This window comes from Prorops nasuta, unplaced genomic scaffold (assembly GCF_024137725.1).
Source record: "Prorops nasuta isolate Cenicafe-Biocafe unplaced genomic scaffold, Cenicafe_Pnas_1.2 PNAS00007, whole genome shotgun sequence".
Taxonomy (NCBI): domain Eukaryota; kingdom Metazoa; phylum Arthropoda; class Insecta; order Hymenoptera; family Bethylidae; genus Prorops; species Prorops nasuta.
The window spans coordinates 465,472-488,937 of record NW_027116804.1 but is presented as its reverse complement, the minus strand read 5'-3'; the positions used below and the strand labels follow the sequence as shown (position 1 = coordinate 488,937).

The 23,466-nt window shown below is 32.0% G+C and overlaps 4 protein-coding genes across 7 annotated transcripts; 1 reads left to right on the top strand and 3 right to left on the bottom strand.

The window, feature by feature from the left end:
• The first annotated feature begins 11 nt into the window (after nucleotides 1–11).
• LOC136775131 (synapse-associated protein 1-like) lies at nucleotides 12–11,436 on the top strand. Of its 2 annotated transcripts, none has more exons than XM_066729636.1 (10): nucleotides 12–749; nucleotides 1,444–1,671; nucleotides 1,788–1,873; nucleotides 3,949–4,070; nucleotides 5,465–5,602; nucleotides 5,702–5,841; nucleotides 6,617–6,759; nucleotides 7,429–7,605; nucleotides 10,614–10,747; nucleotides 10,999–11,436. In XM_066729636.1, the coding sequence occupies exons 1-10, from the start codon at nucleotides 613–615 to the stop codon at nucleotides 11,029–11,031; spliced, it is 1,338 nt and encodes a 445-aa protein (XP_066585733.1). In that variant the 5' UTR covers nucleotides 12–612; the 3' UTR covers nucleotides 11,032–11,436. The 2 variants fall into 2 exon arrangements, with proteins under 2 accessions (XP_066585733.1, XP_066585734.1); XM_066729637.1 differs by having other exon boundaries at nucleotides 13–749; nucleotides 1,444–1,659.
• Nucleotides 11,437–11,588: 152 nt separating this feature from the next.
• On the bottom strand, nucleotides 11,589–15,645 carry LOC136775130 (protein DENND6A-like). Its single transcript, XM_066729635.1, has 9 exons — nucleotides 15,240–15,645; nucleotides 14,970–15,140; nucleotides 14,631–14,903; nucleotides 14,369–14,554; nucleotides 14,049–14,293; nucleotides 13,771–13,961; nucleotides 13,401–13,669; nucleotides 13,131–13,343; nucleotides 11,589–12,986 (listed from the first exon to the last, which is right to left on the bottom strand). Exons 2-9 carry the CDS (start codon nucleotides 15,117–15,119, stop codon nucleotides 12,786–12,788), a joined length of 1,728 nt encoding a protein of 575 aa, XP_066585732.1. The 5' UTR covers nucleotides 15,120–15,140; nucleotides 15,240–15,645; the 3' UTR covers nucleotides 11,589–12,785.
• A 2,570-nt stretch (nucleotides 15,646–18,215) lies between these two features.
• Nucleotides 18,216–20,216, bottom strand: LOC136775200 (uncharacterized). The gene has a single exon (XM_066729774.1). The coding sequence runs from the start codon at nucleotides 20,214–20,216 to the stop codon at nucleotides 18,216–18,218; it is 2,001 nt and encodes a 666-aa protein (XP_066585871.1).
• Nucleotides 20,217–20,306: 90 nt separating this feature from the next.
• On the bottom strand, nucleotides 20,307–22,173 carry LOC136774798 (uncharacterized). 3 transcript variants are annotated; one of them, XM_066729280.1, is made up of 7 exons: nucleotides 22,033–22,173; nucleotides 21,733–21,976; nucleotides 21,411–21,658; nucleotides 21,009–21,353; nucleotides 20,762–20,895; nucleotides 20,538–20,645; nucleotides 20,357–20,434 (listed from the first exon to the last, which is right to left on the bottom strand). In XM_066729280.1, exons 2-7 carry the CDS (start codon nucleotides 21,825–21,827, stop codon nucleotides 20,357–20,359), a joined length of 1,008 nt encoding a protein of 335 aa, XP_066585377.1. In that variant the 5' UTR covers nucleotides 21,828–21,976; nucleotides 22,033–22,173. The 3 variants fall into 3 exon arrangements, with proteins under 3 accessions (XP_066585375.1, XP_066585376.1, XP_066585377.1); XM_066729278.1 differs by having other exon boundaries at nucleotides 20,307–20,645; XM_066729279.1 differs by having other exon boundaries at nucleotides 20,307–20,645; nucleotides 21,519–21,658.
• Nucleotides 22,174–23,466: the final 1,293 nt, after the last annotated feature.

Sequence of the window (23,466 nt, the reverse complement as noted above, 5' to 3'; positions counted from 1 at the left end):
GTAGTACTATTCAAGATGGCGGACTTGGCAACCTTGGACTAGTACATACTACGGTAGTAGTACCGAAAGTACTACACTTGGCAACCTTGGTCAGCGGTGTCAGCTGGTTACGGTCAGTCGCAGTCAATCGCCAATAGATGCCACTTGGAGTCTGATGCCTGAGTCGCCTAACTCCAGAAGCAGATCAGATCAGAAAAAACACCAGGTGTGCTATAATCTGCTAGTGTTGTTGGCTGGACGCTAAGCTTTACAGTAAAGTGCATGTATGTACATACATACACTACATACATACGTGGAGTAAGGGCGTGTGGCCGAGTGGAGTGTAGAGTTATCAGTCACTCAACCGTCTCAACCACTTTGAAGACTTCGAACGATGCGCGTTGTGTCCTGCGCGGTTACCTACATGTGAAATTTACGCAGTCCGCGGTTGCGCGATCATCAGTAAGCCTGAGTTTTCTATCGTCATTCCAATTTTGCAGGGATTTCTTGACATTTGTGCATAAGCGGACATAAAGTGCAGGAGTGTTAAGAAAAAAATATCGCCAATCAAAGCTAGTTTATCGAGGGAGGAAATAGTATTGCAGCGAAAGGGGATAGCACCAAACATCAGAAATGTTCTCTGGTATAACGAATCAAGTGTCCAATTGGATGGGCAAAAAGGGCGAAGACGACACAGAATTACCGACAGAAGAAAAAATCACATCACCCACCGGTGAAGGTGATGTAGACGCCGAAAAAAAGGACAACAGGTATATGATATGAATTAAAAGACGCTGCTGGATGCTAAATTAGCATATGAAGCTCTATTGTGAGCGGCTTAAGTCAATGACCTTTTGACGTATCTCTATCCACCTCCACCCCTTGGTAGGCTTGGCTCTAAACTTTTATTGAATTCCATCAAGAATTCTTACGAACGTCTTGTTTAGGTTAAAAGCTTCTAATCGATATATGCCTCCATTACGTATACTTTACGCCCGTCTACTCTTTTTTTACCTAAATATAAACCATAATCCCATTGACAATTTATACGAAACTACTATGAATCATTGAGTCTTTCTTTTTCATCGGTTTATCAATTGCGCGAATATTATAAACACTTTTTCGTCTTTTTCCCCCAACGACTTACATATCTTTCTTAGTTAAGTTGCGAAATAAACCTGATAATGAGGAAAGAACGCGTATTTATATTGTGTATACGTGAAATATGTCAAAATGGAAGCTCTTATTTTGCTAACGTGTTCCCCCTCCTCTTCGACCCCACGTATAATCAAAAATTCTTTTTTCCCTCATACATCCCTCCATTTTTCTAAATGTCTCAAAAACATATAACCATATTGCTCGCACCACACTTTCTCAAGAGGACCCGAAAGAACTGTCGAAGCGATATTTAGGAAAGTCGGGAGGACATCGAGAAGTGGTATAATTGGCTCGATTTGATTTTAGTCCTACAAAAGGAAGCAGCAAGCTAGAAATGTTGGCTGGTGTGAAGTCTCAGATGAGTGGATGGCTGAGCGGAGGAATACCAAAATTCCCTGTCGGTCGTAGCGGAGGGGGGGAGGGTGAAGTCCAAGCCCCCATAGAGACTAACGAAAATCCTCAAGATTTACAAACTTTACAAGGTTCTTCGCCTGATCAGGTGAAGGATGACGATGCAAGCAGGTTAGCTTCAGAGTATGTGGTAATTTGTCGTGTCGTATTAATAATTGAACATATTTCTGTTGTTTGTGTCATTCAAACTGTGCATGATGTAGCGTGTCACTAAAGGAACATTGTAAATTGTTTGGTAGTGCGACCGGTGGTGCGGATAGCGGACCCGCGAGTCTCGAGGGTACGCCGACCGAAGACAAGGATGGACAACAGGCATTTGGCGCTGGTGAGCCAAACACACTCGGATCATTATTTCCTCTTCCCAAGTACATACTCGTGTACACCTGCGAAAATTTTCTCCGTCACCGAATTCCTGCAAATTATCCCACGAACTCTTGGTCCAAGAGAGATTTCCCGAATAATTCTGCAAGTCGAGCGAGAGTCAGGTTGAATCTTGAGCGATCAATACAACTCCAATGAGCTTTCTCCGCCGCCCTCCCTTTCCACCCTCTTTTCCTCGACCCCTCCCCCCACTCCTTCTATCTCACGAATTAAAGATTACGACACCCGTAAACCCCTCCCCTCCTCAATATTCTTCCCGTGCTGCTCTGCTGACGATGTGATTCTCTCCTCCAGCTCTCTTTTCCCCTGACTTTACCACCCCCCCCCCCCTACTCCACTCATATTCCATCTCGCGAGCCATCATGAATCACACTGGCAAAACTGTGAACCTGCTACTCTCTCTCTTTTTCTTTCAATATATATATATATATAATTCTTTTATCAATTCCTCTTCCTAAACGAATTCCATGATAACGCCAAAAGCAGAAAACTCTTCTCTCGACTTTAGCAATATTATTTCTGCAACAGTTCTATATTAAAATTGCCAAATACCACTGTGAATTGTTCGCAATGAAAAAGCATATTTTGCAACTCCGAGTAAGAATAATGTTACGACTTCTTAACTAGGCCAGGTTGAATCGATCCCTTTCTGAAATAGAACGTGAGACTACTAAAAGCATGTACGAGCGAATTAAGTAGACTGTAGATTTTTGTTAATGACAAATATTGATGAGCTACAGTTGTTCGATATTTGGGAAAAGTTTTCTGTAAACCTGCATCGCGTTATTCTATATATATATATATATTAGGACTAAGAATCTCACTGTAGGAACACTTGTTACGGACAATTATCATTTTAACAATATCCACTTCATTATTGCGCTTTCTACGATTACTCGGATAATTCGGTTTAGTCGTAATTACTAACGCGAACGTGCTCAGTATATTTTTTTTTCTTTTTTTTGTTTATATTTTTTTCTAATATCTTCAATTTTTATAGCACACCAATGCACGCGTTTCATCATAATGGAAAAATAGGCAATCTTGAAGAGGATAACAAATAACGAACGTTTCTCTCTTCGCTTGATTGAACGAATTGGCTACGAATGCTATTCATGTGGATACAATTTAAATACGACGATTCACGTAACACGATTCATCTCGCAGTTAGTTCCATCCGATTCTGCATAAAGTTCTTTCCACCAGGATACTCTTCTCTCTTTTTTCAATCTCGTTGCAAAATTGTTTTATAAAGCAACGTGGTAGTAACGATAACAGCGTCATGTTATTCCGCACTGTTAATTATTCCATTACATGGCAGTTTCAGAACCATGGCAGCAAAATAATAGGAAAAAATTGGTATTCGGCAACTTGTATGAGAGGTACCAAATAATAACGAATTCATCATGCATTGAATAAACCAGTAAAACTGTTCATGAAGAAAAACAACATCATGTTGTTCCGTACTGTTAACTATTCCATTACATGGCAGGTTCAGAACTATAACAGCAACATAGTACAACAAAATTATTGGTATTCAGTAACTTGTGTCAGAAGTACCAAACAATAACAAATTCATCATCCATCGTATCAACCAGTAAAACTGTTCATAAAGAAATATTTTCACTGATGTGCACTCAACCATTGAAAAACTCGAATGAAAACATATCTGTCTCTTTTCCATCGCGTTACAAAAATATTTTATAAAGCAATGTAGTAGTAACGATAACAAAGTCACGTTATTCTATGCTCTTAATTATTCCATTTGATGATAGGTTCAGAAACATAGCATCAAAATAATAGAAAAAATGTAGTATTCAAGAATCTGTGCCAGAATCACCAAACAATAACAAAATCACTATCCATCGTATCAACCAGTAAAACTATTCTTAAATAAATATTTTCACTGATACACTCAAGCATTGAAAAACTAATTAAAACAAATATTGATTATGTATATATAATTTTGTTAATTATTATAATTTTTCACTCATACAACTTATTTTTGTTTTAATGCAGTGTCGACAAAAGCTTTGGCTGGAGCAAAGAGTCTTGGAGGATTCTTATACAGTGCTGTGAATAAAGCTGGCAAAACTGTGGTGGAGGCCAGCGCAAAAATTAAGAAGACGGTCGAGGAGAACGTAAGATGTGAAGCTTATTCCCCTTTTTTGGATTGGACACGTTTGTTTGCTTCGTCAAGTAGCGATGTGCATTCATTACTCTCTCATATATATATCATCGAGCACGAAGCTGTATTGCGTGTATATATGTATATACACCTAAAGAATAGGGGCAGTTGGTATTGATCGAATCGCCACCCTCTTCGTTTGAGACGTAACTGTTCAAAAGCTCGAAAAATAGCGGACGGATAAAAGTTGGACAAACGCATTCCACTTTTTGCTTTGCTGTTTAATTGTATCTATAGCATTGAATATATAGTTATACTGCAGTATAATTACAATGATGTAACGCTATCGATAAACAGTGATATATTATCTGCATTTATATATATATATATATATATATATATATCGGTTCAGTCTAGCTGCAATAATTTTTATATAATTAATTAATTTAATATTTCTCGCATATACAAAATCAATAACAAAATATTCTTGTAATTAATCGTCGAATATAATCGACGAAGAAATCCTTGACCTTTAAAAGTTACCGTCCTGGTGCATTAGGGGTTTATCGTACATTTTACTTGCCAAAAATGAAGGAGGTATACCTACCCTACTTTCCTATACAATATAAAAGTGTCGTACGCCACAGCCACTCTTGGACGGTTTATAGAAGTTCTCAAAATTCTTGGGGGAATTTTTATACTTGAATAAGAAAGGAGGAGAGCCACTAGAATGGATAAAAATTGGAAAAGTTGTTTACTTTTACGAGAAGAAGCCGTAGAAATTTATACACGCCATGGTTTTAATAAAAGATGCACGGGATTAGGACGCAACAAGCTTATGGATCGACTAGGCTATTCGTGACGTCACGAGGTACCATCTGGGTCAAAACAAGCTTTGACCTACATCGCTCGCGACCCAGACCTCACGTGCACCTTATATACGCACCGTTGTCCAAACCCGAAAGCCTTGCGTCCAAAATTTACATCATGACTTTCTGGACAAGGCTTGCGAACCGAATTGAATAGGAAAGTTGGGATAATTTTATTTAAAAAAATTCCTTTGAAATTGTTCATAAGAATCGGTGTAATCCGACGTATAGAGTATAGTGGCATTTAGGAGATAAATATTCACAACTCGGAACTCGCATAGACCTTATTTACGCACCGTTGTTCAAACCTGAAAGCTCTGCATTCAAAATTTACATCATGACTTTCTGGACAAGGCTTGCGAAATGAATTGAATAGGAAAGTTGGGATAATTTTATTTTATAAAAATTCCTTTGAATTTGTTCATAAGAATTAGTTTAATTCAACGTGTAGAGGATTGTGGTACCTACGAAAAAAATATGTGTTTATCGATAAGAGAAATCGTGAGAATCAACGCTAATTATCTTTTAACGTTTGCAGAGGCTGATAGCAGAATTGAACAAGGAACAAGAAGCATTCATCGCGAGTAAGCAGACTGAAAAAGGAGAAGCCGTGGCACCTTGGGTAGGTGCGCCTAACGAAGATGCACTTCGCGAGGAATGTTTATCACTTTCAACAGTAAGCAAAATATATTTCTGTTAATGAAACTGCGTTAAAATAATTGGAAGCATCTTACTGAACATTTAAGATTAATAATGAACTTTTGTTTAATTTTAGAATAGGCAAAATCTTGTGAGGCCACCGCCTCCTGGGGTAGACTTTGCCTGGGACTTTGAAGCGGTACAACCAATGGCACAAGCAACGCTCGCTTTAGATCCTAATCTTGAAAAATTAAGGTTCGACCTAGTCCCAAAAGTGTAAGTGTCTTCATCGATATTGGATTATCAAAGTAGCCAAGTATAAATGTTAAGATTGTGTGTGGCTAGAGCCCAGATAGGACAGGAGAGCATCCTTATTTTAATATTCTAAAATGTATTTACCTTTATTTATATATATATATATATATATATATAAATAGTTGAAATTGCTCCTACAATGCGTGGAAAATCAAAGTAATGTCCTTTATACTTGGAGAAATATATGAGATTCTTATAATGCAGATTTAAAGTATATAATGCAAGTGCAATAATTGTATACTAACATAGGGGGAAATAGGTAACTATAATAGCATGAAATTAGTGAATATTTCTTCACCTTTGTGAGAATTCTAAGGGTAGTGGGTAATTTTAATCTAAATTTGTCTTAAAATAGGATTCAAGATGCATTAGACTTTCTGGTTATCACGTGAAACCTCTATTAGCTAACAATTATAGCGCCTTTCTCAGCCTTTTTTGGCACACTTAAGTTGCATAGATGTATGTAACTGAATATAAAGTAATAATTGCTGTTAAAAGTATCATTTTAACGCTTACTCAACATTGCACAAAATTTAATAATTTATTTAATCATAAGGCATAGTTACTAGAATTGCGTGATAATTCTATTAAAACTAGGAAGCAATATAACAGAAATTGAGCAGAATTTAAAGTATTTTAGAGGTAAATTCTCTACCCTGTGCTATCGGAAGAGGCATTTTATCCTGCGTTGATTCAACACTGGATGTAGACACTAATGTGTTTTGATCGATTCTAGTATATCGGAGGAAGACTTTTGGCGTAATTACTTCTATCGAGTGTCGCTGCTTCGTCAAAGTCACGAGCTAAATGCAATGGCTAGTCAAGCGGAAAATGCCAATCCAGCACTTACTTCTACCGGTAGCATCGATCATGCTCAAGGTATTTTTCAACGGGTTCTCTTCCCTCTTTAATTCGTTGTTCCTATTTTAGTTTAAATTTGTCTGTCACGAAGATTCCATTTCCTATTTATTTCAACGGTTTTAAGCGGACTGCTATTTGAAAGATTTGCAATGATTGCAAGAATAAAGTACATTCTACAAATAGCTAGAACAATAAGAGCCAATGCACGTGTCATTGCGTTTCTGTATTGGCGTATATCGCTAATTGTAATCAGGATTAGAAATCAAAACTTTAGTAATTTTAACTTCTTTGACTGGACATTACCTAGCTTTAATTTTATGAATTAACTAAATTCTACAATAGCTAGAAAAATAAGAGCAAATGCACGTGTTATTGCGTTTCTATATTGGTATATCGTTAATTGTAATCAGGGTCATAAATCAAATGAGAAGTACAACTTTGGTAATCAAAACTTCTTCGATTGGACATTAGCTAGCTTTATTACTAGATAATTCTGTATTAGTTTGAATGCATTGCATTTCATTTATCAGACACAGTCAATATGTTATTGTTGCATAGATGAAACTACATTATTATGTTAAAAGCTGTAAAAAGGTCAGAAAGACGAATATTAGCTATTGGTTAACTTAATATTAGAAACTTGTCAGCTTTCTAGGCCTTTAGTCGTGAGTGTTATATTGCAAACAGTTGAAAAGAGCAACAACAGCGGAGAGGAAATCACAAGCAGCGCAAGGATTGGAGGTAACAGTGCATTGACCGATTCACCAGGACATGAATTTGTATCTGATAGCATGAGGGTTACGGATACAGATCTGCAGGAAGTCAGAGAAGGCATGAAAAAGCTAGGAATGCAGCCACCAAAAGGTCAGTGATCAGTGCTGGTTGGAAGTCGATAACAATAATTATTATCAACCAGTATTTAATTTCCTCTTTGTATCAAAACCTGGTATATATATATTTTTTTTTAAATCTCCATTCAGAAGAAATGCTTTGCAGCTCTTCGATTAAAATAACATAATTATTATAATGAATTTAGGTAAAGATTGTTACGACAACCAACAAATTGAAAAATCCAAATAATCTCCTTAATCTTTGACAATCCTAATTACTTTAGTGCAGTTGACGAATATGTGTGTAGATACACGTATGGTTCGCTGCTTTACTATAGAGTTTATCTCGTTTATAAATGAAATTTATTCGAGTAGAGAAATATCGTTTAACATATCAGGTATTCGTAGAATGTACTATGATACAAAAATAACTTTGAAAGACCAACTTGACCTAACGAATTGTTCCACGACAAGGGCGAAGAGTAGTACTCTTTTTGTAAGTATAAAGCAATGCCAATATGAAGAGAGGCTTATATTCTATTTTGAATGTTACTTTCGTCACTCGAGATTAATCGCGTTTTATAGCTACTCTCTACCCAAGCTGAATAAAGTTTACAATAGCGGTTCGCTTCTTCTCCCAATTTATGCATCAAGTTTAAAAACTTGAATTATTATTTATACCTTTCTTTAGTATTGTATTTCATTTTTTCTTTTGTTTACATAATGCAAATGATTTCACGATTAACATGACGCTTTTCATTGATTTTGTCAACAGCCTAAAGAAGAGGAGCATTTCTCGATATGCTATTAGCCAAAAACACACCTCTTCAAAGAAATACGACAAAACTCCCAAATTTATAACGTTTCTTTAGTTTCCCTTTGCAAGATTTAAACCTATTGCACATTTTTTTTATGTTTTCTATTCATCAATACTGTACAAGTTTTATCATTTGAGTGGTTTTTGAGAAAATTATAAGGAGAGAAAAAAGTGAGAGTGGTGTGTGCATGTGCGTGTTTAGAGAAAGAGAAAGAGAAAGAAGGGGGGGGGGGGGGTGAAATTGCAAGGATTTGCAAAAAGTGAACACAAATGTAAAGAAAGGAAGATATAGAAAAGCCCTATTAATTTAATTCCTAGAGAGAAGGGAATTCAGTATTTTCATGTATGTGTGTATAATAAATCACTATTAAAGTATCTGAAAGTTTAGAGATGCAATTATGGTGATTACGTAAGGTTAATTGTCATTGTTACCTAGCCAATGATAAGCTTGAAGTTTAAAGCACGTTTGAGATAATTATTAACCTAGAGATAAAACCAGTAATAATAAACAGAAAGGCAGAACTTAAGAGAAAGAGCATTTAGAATTATAGATTTAAATTATAGAATCAGGTCTTAATGACGTATAGATATTGATAATTTATCGACGCCTGAGATACAATAAAGACAAATGAAAGTTAGAAAGCGAATAATAATAATAGGCAGGTGTAAGTGTGTTACGACGACTGAATGGATGAATAAATGGACAAAAATGGATGAACGCCTCTAAACGAATGTTTCTTTGCCGACGGGACGGGGCCGGATGGCAAGAAATTTAAGATCGAGGAGAAAAGGAGATTTTCCGGTGGAATAGAGCTAATAATAACACTAACAATAGTAATAATGATAACAATTAATATTATTAAAATGACTAGTGTTAAAATATTCGATTATCTGTCTGTATGTTTGTCCGTTTGTTTGTGCCTGTCTGTCTTTTAATCTCGTCTTTTCTCTATTCTCTTCGTGTTATAAGCTGCATCGTTAAAAATGAATAATGGAAAAGACGTACACTACATTCCAACGGGTTGAGATTTTTAGGACGGTATACATACGCGCGACGATGAAATATTGTTAAAAGGTACTAGAATAATATACTATTTATATATATATATATATATATATAAATACAAAAATATAAATTAAGGAAAGCATCAGTGTCTTTCCTTATAAATAATACATACTTTCTTAATAAACTAAAGGCAAATTTATCGCAAGGGAAGAAATGGTTAATAGAGAATTATAAAATTTGTTGAAGGACAATACGCACGTTTTATAGAGACCCAGAGTCTCTATTCTGCCGTGTTTAATTTCACGGATGTAATTGTAACATGATTCTTCCAATTCGTGTTCGGCCGTGGCGGTGGCAATAATGCTATAATTTACGAGCTCGTATATCCACCATAATCAATGTTATTTTTTCTTTTTAGAGAAGAAATGAAACAATTCTAATAAAGATGATATTTAACAGTTTCACCAATCAACGTGATTTCTTTCCATATTATCGCATTCTTTTCTTTTCTTCTTTTTCTTAAAAATATCTTATTGTTCCGCAGTGGAGAAATGTGGTAATATATCAGGCTCTAAATAAACAGGCATCTCAACCGTAATAATTTCATCAAAACGATTCTAGCAATATTTGCTATAATATCGGATCTATAGGTTGATATAATAATAATGGTGTCATAGCTGTTATTTCTTTGTGAAGAAAAATACCTTTTGAAAACGCAAAGTTGGCTTTTATCATAATGCATAACTTCTTACAAAATAAACATTCCTTAAGGTTCTAAAAGGCTTTTCACTTAGAAGGCGCTAAATAATCGACCTAAAGTATCCATTAATTTCCACTTGATTTATTTTTCGCACGTACATTAAGCGCTTCCTTTATTATTTTCTTCTAAAACTTTACAAATCCTATCATTTCAGTTAATTTGTTTATTTTCGCGTACACGAAACACTGCTTTATGCATACATCGAGTACTGGTACGATCGTCTACGCAAACGTAAACACATACACACACATGTATACAAGAAAAGTAAACAAAGTACGTACGTACGTGATTGTACAGTTGGACGACGCACACTCTAAAAAAGAACGCATAGACATGTCTACGATTAGAGAGACGGGACGGGAGAGGCAGGGAAATACATACAAAACACACACACACAAGTATAATACTCTACGAGAGAACAACGGCCCTCTGAAAAACGCTACTTATGAATCTCCGCAGAAGAAGATTGGGAACGTGAATTGGAAGCAGAGCTGAAGGATTACGAAGTTGTGACGGAAAGCCAAGGGGTGACGCAATTTGCAAGAAACGCCCTTCAACAAGATCAGCTCTCAGAGTCCCTCGAAGATTCAGAAGTTAGTAGCTTTCATCCGTGAACTATTCCGCTACGTTAGTATGTAGTATTACAGTTAAATCTCGAACTTTTATAGACAAAAAGTGTAATCATGGCCATAGCATCATTAACCGAATACAAAATTTTGTTTAAAAGAAATCTTCGCATAATTGAGTTTATCTTTTTTTCATTAAAAAAATTCTATCAACACTTTAAATTTTGCCCTTTTTCCAAGATTATTTTTGTAACATTAATTTATTGATTTGTGTGCAGGTTGATCAAATGATATTGGACATGTTGGATTAACTTAATGTAGTGAATTGTCATATCGATTGCCATGGAGGAGAACTGACAAAAGCGTCATGTCTCAGTGCGTGGCCGTACATTTTCTCTGTATCTAACAACCAAACTATACCAGTTTTCATTTCATAAAATAAATGATCATTTTCATTCTTGAGTGATTACGATAAATTGGCAAAAATTAATCGTTAGGTTAGGCGAGTTTTAAATTGTCAAGGCATAAAAGCTTCAATCTGTACAAAAGTTAAGTCAGCGCATTTAATTAATAATTGTATTTATCGAAGAAACTGCAATTTTTACTCTACTTTCAATTCTTTAGTCATATTAGTCGTATGTAAACCTGTTATTAAGTTTGAAAATATTATTGTTTATACATGTTGTAAGAAAAATACAAAAGGTCGAAAATCTTAATGTTTTATTCGGTATTACATAAACTTTTTTTTGTCATATATTTATTTTTTGGTTTTCATGTTATGATTTAAAAATATTGTTTGGTCCTGTAATTAATACTTCGTTACTTTCATCTATTTTTTCTTTCCTTACAAAACATTAGAAAGCAACAATTAATTCTTATGAACTTTCTGTCGAATAAAGAACACTTGGAAATGTCATTATTTTCGGCTAAATTCGAGTAGAATCGTGATTGAGTCAAGCGAATTTTCATTGATTTTGTGTTGTTTGGAGTACGAGATAAAAATATTCTAATTTTCATGGCAAATACATTAAAGATGCATCTAACCGGCACTCAGCGTTCCCAGACGCGCGCGCTAAATAAAAAATGTTTATGATTGAGAAATTAACTAATCGACCAGTCATAGGCATATTTAGCTTAGCGGTTGAATCGCTAAGTGTCGGCTGGATGCATCTATTATCAAAGTTATCCATTAGTAACAAAAATATGTACTTTAGAGAGATTTTATAATCGTATAATGGATTTACCTTATGGTTTAATATATATTCTTACAGAAATTATCTTTATAGAGCTTCATTATCTACATGCATATACTGTATATTGTATGTTTGTAATTAACTTCATTGAAAGTATAAAAATATATAGCAACTAAACGTATTATGCAATCATATAGCCATGATACTATAAAATCATAATAATGAATTAAGAATATACATATTAACGAGAGTAAAATAAGCCACTTACACCCATCAGGGATTGAAGTATTATGTTGTCTTTCTTGAATAAATTCTAAAACTGACTTAAAATATATATATGTTTCTTCATATTTTTTTAATAAAATAAAGCTTTATTGCCTTATTAATTATGTACAATTTTTATATAAAGAATGTATATGTACAATAGTTAAAGTCTTCTGTTTCTTATAGATACTATATGGTATATTAAAAATTGTACAAAATTCTAGTTTTCTATGTTTTAATTAGTTTTTCTCCACTACTAAAGAATTAATAATAATGAAACTTATAAAATATTTTTATAATCTCTAAAAGAGAGTACTTAATTTGTAATATAAAATAGAATAATAATTATCAAGTCTTGATCAAATAAAATTAATCTGTAAATGTCACACGTTTCTACCGAGAAATTAAATTCTAGTACTCATACTGAAGGAGTATTTTATGTAGTAAATTGTTAATGTATTTTATATTTGCATTCAGCTTATTTGGTCTAATTACATATAAGTTTATATATCCGCGTAATTTGATATTTTTTTTTTAAATATTTGCTTATAAAGTTTGTTAAAAAATTATCATTTACATATTCTGAAATTAATAATGTTATCTCTTTGTCAAGATTCACGATTTAGTATATTTTTTAAGTCATCTGGTAACATAAAAGTAATGTCATTAATTCTTTCTTGAAGTTTTTCTCTTAAAGAATGACCAAGAGCTACATCCTCAATGTGGCTTGTTTCTAATTTTTGACGTATTCTAAGAACCATATCAACTATTTCTACTTCTTCCTTTCCTTGAACCCACGTTTTTAGATCCTAAATGAAAAGACTATGTTTAAAAAATAACCCTGACAGTGTAAAATGGTGAAATAATAGTAATACTGAAAATACTTTATTTTTAATTTGGATAGACAATAGAGTAGTATAACACCAATCTTATAAAGAGCTTTCTATACATACTGCTTGTGACAAAGCTTCAAGTTGTATAACTTGCAACTTTTGTTTTAATTCAGTATATCGTGTATGAAACCATCCAGCAAAATTGGGAGATCGGAAAAAACGTTTATACAATCCTATCCAGTCCCCCTTTATTCCTGAAGTTAATTGTGGTCCTGCACTACTTAATGTAGCTAAGAAATCATCCGGATTAAATAACTGAGGTATTGGCGCTGCCTAAAAACATCATTTTTGTATTGTGAAAGAAGCTGTATTACTATAAATTTTAGTTACCTTAAAAGGCGATATATTTTTTTTCAGAGGCATTAGACCTGCTATATATCTTTCTAAAGGTATCATAAAGCTTTCTGTTAACTCCATTAAATGTCGCTTTAAAAGAGCGGTTTGAACTTCTGATGGTCTTCTTGTTTGTATTCCCCTTAAAAGCTTCTTTATAATAGTCTTATCTTTATGCAAAAATGGCTTGTATTGAGTATAAACACCTGGTTTTGAGTCTAATACTTTGAGATTCTCAGATTTCTTAATCTTATACTTTTCGCTTTCTATAATAAATATTTACATTTTAGTATGTTTACAACTTTTATCAGTAACATTGTGATAAATTTATAAATGTAAAATTTTCTATATCAGCATACACACATACCTCCATTATTTTCATCACTTATTCTAATTATATGAGGCCAATGTTGTAATGTTTTTGCAAAAAATGGATTTGTAACACCTAATATTACAGAAGGTGGTGCTGGGGCTTCAGCTGTATATTCTTTAAATTCCGAATCGTGAATAGTGAAATAAGGACGATGATCAGTACAATATTTTAAAGGCGCTATCATCCTATTAGATTAATTGTAATTAATTGCATGTAATTTATTGAATGATGATATATTACTGTGCTACGTTATACATGTATATTTCACTTACGCAACGAGTGCTTGCACCATCTCAGAACATACTGTTGGCGAGCCAGCTATGACAACAATTGGTTCACAAAGTAATACCAGCTCCCATAATAAATGTATATAATTTAAAACACTAGCTAAACTTCTAAAAATATTTCCTTCATATGCAGATGTCAAAATTAATCTTTTAGTTGCTTGAGCATTAGGTGCATGCTCCATAGCACATGGTGGCAGTACTGGCTTGTAGTTTTGATTCGGGATGTATGTCTATTAATAAGAATATAAATATTATACTTTCATAAATCTCAGCTTAGATTTGGAAGTTCTAAGGAATGCACCAACTTGGAAAAGAACCCCCATTAAGGGTAAATGTATGATTTGACCAGGAAATGGTGGAGGCCATCTATCAACTTCTTCAATAACAGCTTCCATTAAAGCAGTACCTGCATCAAAAAACTCTGGTGCTATTAAAGAGCATAATTCACTAAACAGATTGATAAAAGGTAATTTGGTTACGATAACAAGACTCTGAAAGCAGTAAATAGTGTATTAGCTGAAAGGAGAAGATTAATTAACATTAAAGATTCAATGAGAGTGTCATTACTTTTTGAAAATATCCTCGGGGCAAACTTTTATCTTTAACTTGTCTAAAGTATACATATCCCCAATAATAATCTTTATCACATTTTAAAAATGCCGATGACTTTTTATCATATTCTTTTAAAGCTTCTGTTTCCTGTATTGCATGTCCATATTGCTTGATTCTAACGTGATATTGAGTATCACCCATACATCCTGAATTTGAATCTGGGAAGGCCAAGTAGCAAATATTGGACCTTTCTGTTTCTGTTAGTTTAACATGATTTGGATAACATGCCTATTTCATAAGAATAAACAATTATGAACATTTAAATTATTATTGACAAGAAAATATAAATCTTACTTCTATAGCTTGGCCTAATTCCAGATCAAATGTTACTACACAAATACAGGCTACCCAATTGTGAAAACGCTCCCATTTTTCATAAACAAGCTCATCCAAATTAGATTTCAAGTTTATCTTATCACTTTTTGAACAAGAAGGTACTGACATAATCCCTTTGTTTCTAAAGTTCTGTAGGAATTAAAATACGTATACTACATACATATAAGATTAAAGGATACAAACATCTTAAAAATATAATATTAAATATTTGTGTAAAGCAAAACTAACCTCTAAGAAAGTTATTAAAATTGATTAACTTATTTATTATAGTTATTTACAAGTATTTATAGTTATTCAATACATAATGGAAGCCATGTATATGGAGAAATTGAATGCATTATAAATCTATTTTATTTAGCGTTTACAGAATAAACGCCTATTTTTCTATTTCACTATTTAAAAAGTGAAATTTGACACATATGTCAAATTCTTTTCCAAATAAATTTTTGACGGTTACACTGATTTGTAAAACACATGCTTCTCGCATTAAAGTTACGTTCTTGTATTTATATTGCTTTAAATTCAAAATATTTATCGTATCATTTAAAATTATTTAACTTTAACTCGTTTGGCACTTTCACCTGCTTTCACCATACCGTCCACTGCCGTCTGCTGCCGTCCTCCAACCACACTGCAGTCTGCACCAGTCGCACGCAGCGTTGCCAAGTGTAGTGAGTGTCCATATCCTGGCCGTGTTCCGTTATTGACTGTGAGTACTGAAAATCTATAGTTTATGTGACGCAAACTATAGATTACTAGTACTCACAGTCAATAACGGAACACGGCCCCTATAGCGTAGTGTCCGAAAGGACACTACGCTATAAGGGTGAGTTTCACCAACTCACTCCGGGGTTAAAGTGATATAGTTCGCGTTACATGAACTATACTGCTTTAACGAACGGTGGTTAAAGTAGTACAGTTCATGTAACGCAAACTATACTACATTAACCCCGGATTTAGTTGGTGAAACTCACCCTAAGATGTGTAGCCTTTGGGATACTACGCTATAAGATATGTAGCATTTGAGATACTACGCTATAGGATGTGCAGTATTTCGGATACTACGCTATAAGATGTGTAGTACGACACTATAATTTCTGTTAGTATATTAGTTTTCTATAGTGTAGTAATAGTCTTACGAACAATACTTCGTAATACTTCTATCTTCCTCGTGTATTTTGACAGTTTATCTAGAATTGTTTGTTATTATTGAACTTTGTAAAGAATATTGAAGTGAAAATTGTTCTGATAATGTATTTATATGCATATATAATTACCTAGTAAATTGAAAATTAAATAAATTTTTAAATATCGTGTTGGTCATTATTAAATAAATAATTTTATTCTTTTATTTTATCCCGAGGATAAATGATCCCTTATAATAATGTTGTAAAAAGTTTATCCTTTTTATAATTTTTAAGAATTTTAAAAAGTATGAAAATTTATTACTCTTGTATAATAAATAGTTGTTTTTCTTGTTTATATGAATTTTATTGAAATTAAATGTCTTTATTTATGTGAAAATGATCGTTGTGGAGATTATAAATTTATGTAAATGTCAACTGAGTTCTTTTTCCTGTAAATTATTATTAAGGGGTGATACTCCTGTAAAACGTTGTTTTTTAAAGAATTTTTATTACAAGAAGTGTAAAATATTTATTGATTCGCCGTAAAGTGCATGTTAATTAATATTAAAGTTAAACGTTGCTGATTCACCCAATGCTGATGCCAATGAATAATCCATCGTTATGGATATTTACAACTCCGCATAAAGAAATTCTATAAGTAATTTGTAAAAACAAACCTAAGTTCAGCATAGAATTAGTGCACTGAGAAAAAAATATAGTGTTATCAAATGAAACGTAGTTGGCTCAACTATGCCGTGAGGTTAAATACGGCGAATGAAATAAGGGTTTTGCTTCAACCACCAGATATAGTTGAGAGGTTTCGTTGTCTCAACTACGCGAATAAATTAATATAATAGATTCCGTATTAACAGGTATGTTTTAAAAGTGTTGTAACATGGTTAAAGTAATTTCCTATTACTTCATAAATAATTAATTCAAATACTAGGAAGATTATTAATTTAATTAAAAATGAGCTTCTTATGATATAAATGAAATGTAGGATATATAAAAATAATTACTTTGAAAGAATAGATAAAAATGTTTAATTGCAGTAATGAAATATAACTTTGAACCAAATAAATTTATCATTATATAAATTTTTTTTCACACACACACAGCAAAAAACATACGTAATATTAGTAACTCTGTATGAAATTCTCTCTCTCTTTCTATATTTTGTACTTCATATTATTTTAAATTTGTATAGATTTTCACATACACGTGTAGATTAACATATATTGTCATTGGTATGAAAGGTCCTATAATATCACAGTAGCATGTATATATATATTTTTATTTGATTTATAAGTGTATATATATAATCACAACTTACCTTCTAACTGAACTATATACTTTTTCCTTGTGAAAAAACCACAACCTTTGACGGGATTCGAACCTAGGATCCTGTGGTTACTAGTCCTACATTTAACCCACTCGGCTATTTGCTCCTTAATAAAGTATAAGCTTAGAATTGAATTTACTTATAATTAATATTGTATACGTATTACGATGATAATATAGGACGAGATTAATTGAGCACTCCTTAAATCAGGTAAAGACAATAGTTTGCAAATAAAGAAAAATTCATTTTATTTAAATTTAATTTATTATAATCTTCTTTAATAATTGTTATTATTTAACAAATAATATAATTTTTATTTGAAACTAAATACACATCTTTAGGCTTCTTAAAAACTAAATTCTTATACATTATATAATTCCATTCTGTTGTTAATTCAACTTCAAACGCATGAAAGTGTTCCTTAAATTCTATAGTTTTCATTATTAAATATATGAACATGATATCATCACAATTATTTAAGAGAATATATTTAATTTGTCCAAATTTATCCTTTTCTATTTCACTAACACTAAGCACCATTTCATCTTCATATTTAATACCATCTAATTTTATCCATGGAGTATTATTAAATTCATCAATTAAAATAGAATCTGGTAAACTATGTTTGAAAGCATCAAAGTAACGAAGACTGTTTAAATTAATTGTATTTAATGGTCCAATTAATAATCGTTTTTCAAATCCTGTTTGACATAGAAACTTCTCTGTTAGCATTATTTAATTTTTTAATGCCAAACTGTAACAAATATTTACACGGGATCTGATTACAGAAGAATGTTCTTTCATAATTTTATGCTTAGCTTCATATCTAATACAGGATAATGGCCAAAGAGGTCCTATTTTACGAATGATACTTGGGTAATGTAAGAGAAAATGGAACTTAGGCTTTAAATTGACGGAGAAAAAATTTTTAAATGTTTCCAAATGAATACTAATTAATCTCTCTAGCTCTTCAATACCTGCTTCATCGATACAATCATTCAATAAAATACACATTATACATCGTAGCTGCATAAATATTTTCCAAGCTTGATTATCATCAGGGACTGTATCACCGATAATGAAACTTAACAAATAAAGCAAATTATGCATTTCTGAAGAAGAACAAATATAATAACTATTTGAAAGATGAGTTTTCGTAAATTGAGGAATAAACTTATTTGTTATAGTTAATCCAAAACAAAAGAATTTTAACTTTTCATTAAACTTTTCCAATGAAAATAATTTATTAATATTAATAAGATAGTTTAAAATTAAAGGTATTTCATATCGACAAATTCCCTCTAGGCAATCATGCATAATGTCACAATATAGATTATCCGTAACATGAAAACAGGATAAACTATTAAACAAACAATCTTCTTTTACACCAGCTGTTAAATGTTCCACATCATGTGTATAATTTTGGAGATTACGAAGTTTTGTCTTATTTTCTTTAACCTGTATATGCATTATGTCTTTATGCTCGCGACAAAATCTACAATAAAAATTAGAGTTAAAACTTTCATGGAAACCTAATATAGAGTGAAGTCCCAGATTATCTCCGCATATTAACGCCGTAGCAAAAAATATTTGCTTAGTCCCACTTTTAGTTTCTATAGCAATTCCTTTTTCTTCCAAAAATTTTAACTCATTTACTACCGGTTTAAATACATTTATCAGAACATCTTTTCTATCTATAACTCTATGTATAGATGCTAACAAAACATTTTCCAGTAAAGAAAAATATTCTGGCGGCAGAGAAAGAATTTTATAGTAAATTACACCTATTTTTTGAACTGAAGCATGGGATCCTATTGGATTATTTATTTCTAAATCATCATAATAAATTGCTAATGGCAGTACAATTTTTCCATTAAATTTTATCTTAATTTTTGACCACAATTCTGCTTGTAAAAATGAACCAATTGTTCCCATCCTTCTTTCTTCCATAGTCTCCATATAAGATACAATTTGTTCATAAATATTAGGTAGTTCCAAAAATTGTTTCAAAACTTCACGCATTGAAATAAATTGACCAGTAGCAGATTTTACATCTATTTTTTCAGTCCCGCAATGTTTTCTTTTATGTAATATAGGTTTTATAAAAAAAGGTTGGGGTTTAACAAAGCACCCTGATTCTAATAAATACTTTTGACGTAAATATTCAGTTTCTAAGCGTTTAAATGGATTAGAAATAATATTAAAAATTTGTTTTACTTTAGGGTCAACAGATTTTTCTATTCCATTAATTGACTGTAACAATTGCACACTACATTTTGAGAATAATTCTGACGTAATCTCAATAATTTGTTGAATAACAGATCTATTCAAAAGTGGCTGTGAATACAATTTGCCAATAAAAGAAAGAGCTGCGTTTTTGACCAATTTTTCAATATCAATAATGTCGTCATTACATATATTCTCTGAATTTGTGATGATATCATTATTATTATTACATATATCTGTATTAAATTCTTCTATGTTATTGTCTATATTATTAACATTTATACCATTTATATTATTGTCTAAATTATTTTGACTATTTATATTAAACAAAGGAGCATGTTTTGATCGCATGTGTTTCTTATAAGTGTAAACATTACTAAATACGCGACAACACGAAGGTTGCTTACAGCGAACAAAGTTATTAAAATGAAAACTATGTTTTACCTTTAAATGAGCAAAATGCAACGTCATATTATTATATTGATTATCACAAAATGGGCAATTCAACATTTTAATTGGAAATCAAATTTTCTATTAATTTAGAAATAAATGTTTAGTAATATTAGTAAAACGTCAAATGTCTTAATTTTCTATACCAACTTAATTTCTATAATTCAGTTTTTGCAGTAGCTTCATAATATGTGGTTGCATTACATCATATAATGTTTCGATTGCATACAAGCCTCGTTGAATAAATATCCAAACTTGTTTTGCTTCAGGAGGAAAATCTGTATGCCATGTCAAAAATATTTTCATACAAATATCCAATGCTTTAATGGGTGAATCAAATCGATAACGTATTTCATCGACAATAACATAAAAATCAGTTACTTCTTCAATATGTGGTCCAATCCCAATCATAAATGGTTGAACAGTTAACTGCCATTTATACATTTCTGTCCTCTTCTTTTCAATAATTTCATTTATGTCTGAAGACAGCTGAAAACAAAGTAACATCCATAAATATTATATAAGAATAATACATGGAAACTTTATTTTCATTTTAAATCTGCTATAATTATAGGTAGTGGAATATGAACGAAAATGTAACCTACTTTTGCATGGATTGCAATCCCACATTGACTCTCTCTTATTGTAGGCTTCCAATAAATATTAGTCTTTTGAGCTACACATCCTCGTGGTGTAAGGAAATGTGATAATAGCAGTATTTGAATAAATTCCTTGGCATCTGAAAATACCAATTTGTAACTTTAAATAATTATTAAATACAAAGTAAATTATATTGCATAATTAAAACAATTTGTTAATCATAAATGTGACATAATAAAAATAAGAACATACGTTGGCTAATATTTTCATTATTCATCAATCTCAAAAGTTCTTTCGCAGTATCACTTTTCTTTTGTTTTTCTACTATACGTAATAGATTATCAAAAAATATATTCCAATTTGAATAAACATCAATGGTACAGGAAGAGAATAACTCTTCAAAATCAATATCAATTAACTTATGACCACTCTTTGGATCAAGTAGAATAGGATATATTTTTAAGTACTCCTGTACTGTTCCAGAAGTTTCTAATAATTTCTTATATCTAACTTTTGCAGTTCTTCTCCAATGAGGCTTTGCTTCATTAATGTCTGTATTATGAGAAAGCCAAGAAAGACTTCTCTTAACTTCATCATCTAAAATATCATATTTTATTAGCTTTGTGAAAATTATATAGGATATAAAACGTATACCTAAATTAGTAAAATTATTATCATCTTCACTATTTTTATTATGTCTGCTATATCCACACATTCTACGATATAACTTTAATTTATTATGAAACATATCTACTAATCTACCTCTTGAACGTAAACTTTTCTTCTTTTCACCTGAATTTCTTAACCAAATTGGAGGGATATAATAAATTTCATTTATTTCATGAGGGAAGATTCTTTTAATCTCCTCAGTTAAATCAGAAAAATCTGAATTGGTCAGACGGCTAAAATATAAAACCATATTTACTGGATGAAGTTATAAATAAATTAAAAATACATATCATAGAGCACAATGTACCTATTGCAGCTAGTTATTAAATCAGCAACAATAATTTCACAAAGTAAAAGTGATGATTTATCTGATAACTCTTGGTTATTAGCATACTCGGCCATTAATGCTTTCCCAAAATTATGCTGCCGTAATAAATTTTTAACATAATTAGCCTCTCCGTTTTTTATTCGTATCCGATATTCACTTTCAAAATTATATTTTTTTTTTTAATGGATTGTTCGTATATCTCTACATCACTATCACTGGAAAGCTAAAAATTAACTGTAGAATGAAATTATTATAATATCAGTTGAATAATGTACTTACATTACTGTTTCGTTCATCTTTTTCATGCATCTCGAAATATTCCTTTCCAACTGCAATAAATTCTTCGTCGTCTTACTTTGATTTAACTTTTATCACTACAGAAGTTCACTTAGAAATTCAATAATCTCTAATTCATTGAAGTTTTTCCCAGTAAAAGCACGTACTGTATTAATCTCCTGCTCCTGACTTTTTACGTACACACTTCATTATTATATTATACAGGGAATTTGAGGCATAATATGCATGGAGAAGATATTGATATTTTTCTAGTTACTCTGTTTGGTGTAACATGGGCTAAAACTTCAAATCGGTAGGATGTACACTGACATTCATCGAATCTGCTCGTGAAGAATGGCCTACTAGATTTGTAACTAGCTGGACAGCTTCAGGTCTCTAGTTCTCACCAAAGCGTAAAACGTCACGGTGACGTCAGATGACGTCACGATGACGTATTGGAGTCGTGGTGGGGAGAATAAGGAGAATCTGGTAAATTGCATATACTCGAGTGTAGCGGTTGATCGTCTTACTTTTGTCAAAAGTATATCATCTCGGGATAAAATGGTATAGTAAGAATTTTCTTCTTTCTCTGTCTAATAGCATAAGAGTGAGAGAGAAAGACATATGATACCCCATGTGCCCATTGATTCTGCTCGAGCACGTTTTTGGTATAGTGATAGGAATTTTGGTATACTGATAGAAGCGGTAATAATATAGTAATCAAACGACAGATCAATAAAAAGAAGAGGGCATATTCCAATGAGTGAAGTGTCAAAATGTGCAACTTAACCTCTGTAATTTGTATTAATTTATTAAAATAACTTGTAAGTGATGAACTTTTAATAAAATCATATTAAGTGTTATAAATTTGTATAAAAAATATGTATTTTAGTTTTAACCTATTATTGTGTAACATATGGTGTATAAAAATAACTGAAAATATATATTTTAAATTAAATTTATGTTGTTGATATTTTGTCAAGAATAACACATCATTAACTTTTATATTAATAATAAGGAGCTATATTCTTGAGTCGTAAAGTCCATTGGAGCTTGCAAGTCAACTATGGATCCCAAGCTTACAGCAATAAGATTCTACGAATAAAGAAGATGCAATTCATTATTAAAATAGATAATCGTTAACTCAGATTTTTTTGCAGAAACCTAATATCAATAGTGACAAGCTTTCGTATCTATTTCCAATTGGTGATGCTGGAAGAGAACCTCTGAGAGCTCCTGACAGCTCAACTGCCACAGGTCCAAGAAACAGCTATTTACGTAAATCTGTCCAGTGTCATGCAATACATTATCCAGAAGCCATTCTGCTATTATCCAGCTAATGTTTCTACGCAATATAATTAATTACTTATTAATTTTCAAATATACTAAATATGTAAAGAAGAAAAAGCCAATATATTAAAATCCATTTACTTACAC

Coding starts and splice junctions, on each gene's coding strand:
- LOC136775131 (XM_066729636.1), top strand. CDS start 613: ATGTTCTCTGGTATAACGAATCAAGTGTCCAATTGGATGGGCAAAAAG. Junction 1,672..1,787: donor GCAAGCAGGTTAGCTTCAGA/GTATGTGGTAAT, acceptor ATTGTTTGGTAG/TGCGACCGGTGGTGCGGATA. Junction 4,071..5,464: donor AGAAGACGGTCGAGGAGAAC/GTAAGATGTGAA, acceptor TAACGTTTGCAG/AGGCTGATAGCAGAATTGAA.
- LOC136775130 (XM_066729635.1), bottom strand. CDS start 15,119: ATGTCAGTACCTTCTTGTTCAAAAAGTGATAAGATAAACTTGAAATCT. Junction 14,904..14,969: donor AATTAGGCCAAGCTATAGAA/GTAAGATTTATA, acceptor CTTATGAAATAG/GCATGTTATCCAAATCATGT. Junction 13,962..14,048: donor ATGGTGCAAGCACTCGTTGC/GTAAGTGAAATA, acceptor TTAATCTAATAG/GATGATAGCGCCTTTAAAAT.
- LOC136775200 (XM_066729774.1), bottom strand. CDS start 20,216: ATGTTGAATTGCCCATTTTGTGATAATCAATATAATAATATGACGTTG.
- LOC136774798 (XM_066729278.1), bottom strand. CDS start 21,827: ATGGCCGAGTATGCTAATAACCAAGAGTTATCAGATAAATCATCACTT. Junction 21,354..21,410: donor TAATAATTTTACTAATTTAG/GTATACGTTTTA, acceptor ATGATATTTTAG/ATGATGAAGTTAAGAGAAGT. Junction 20,896..21,008: donor TAATGAAAATATTAGCCAAC/GTATGTTCTTAT, acceptor TGGTATTTTCAG/ATGCCAAGGAATTTATTCAA.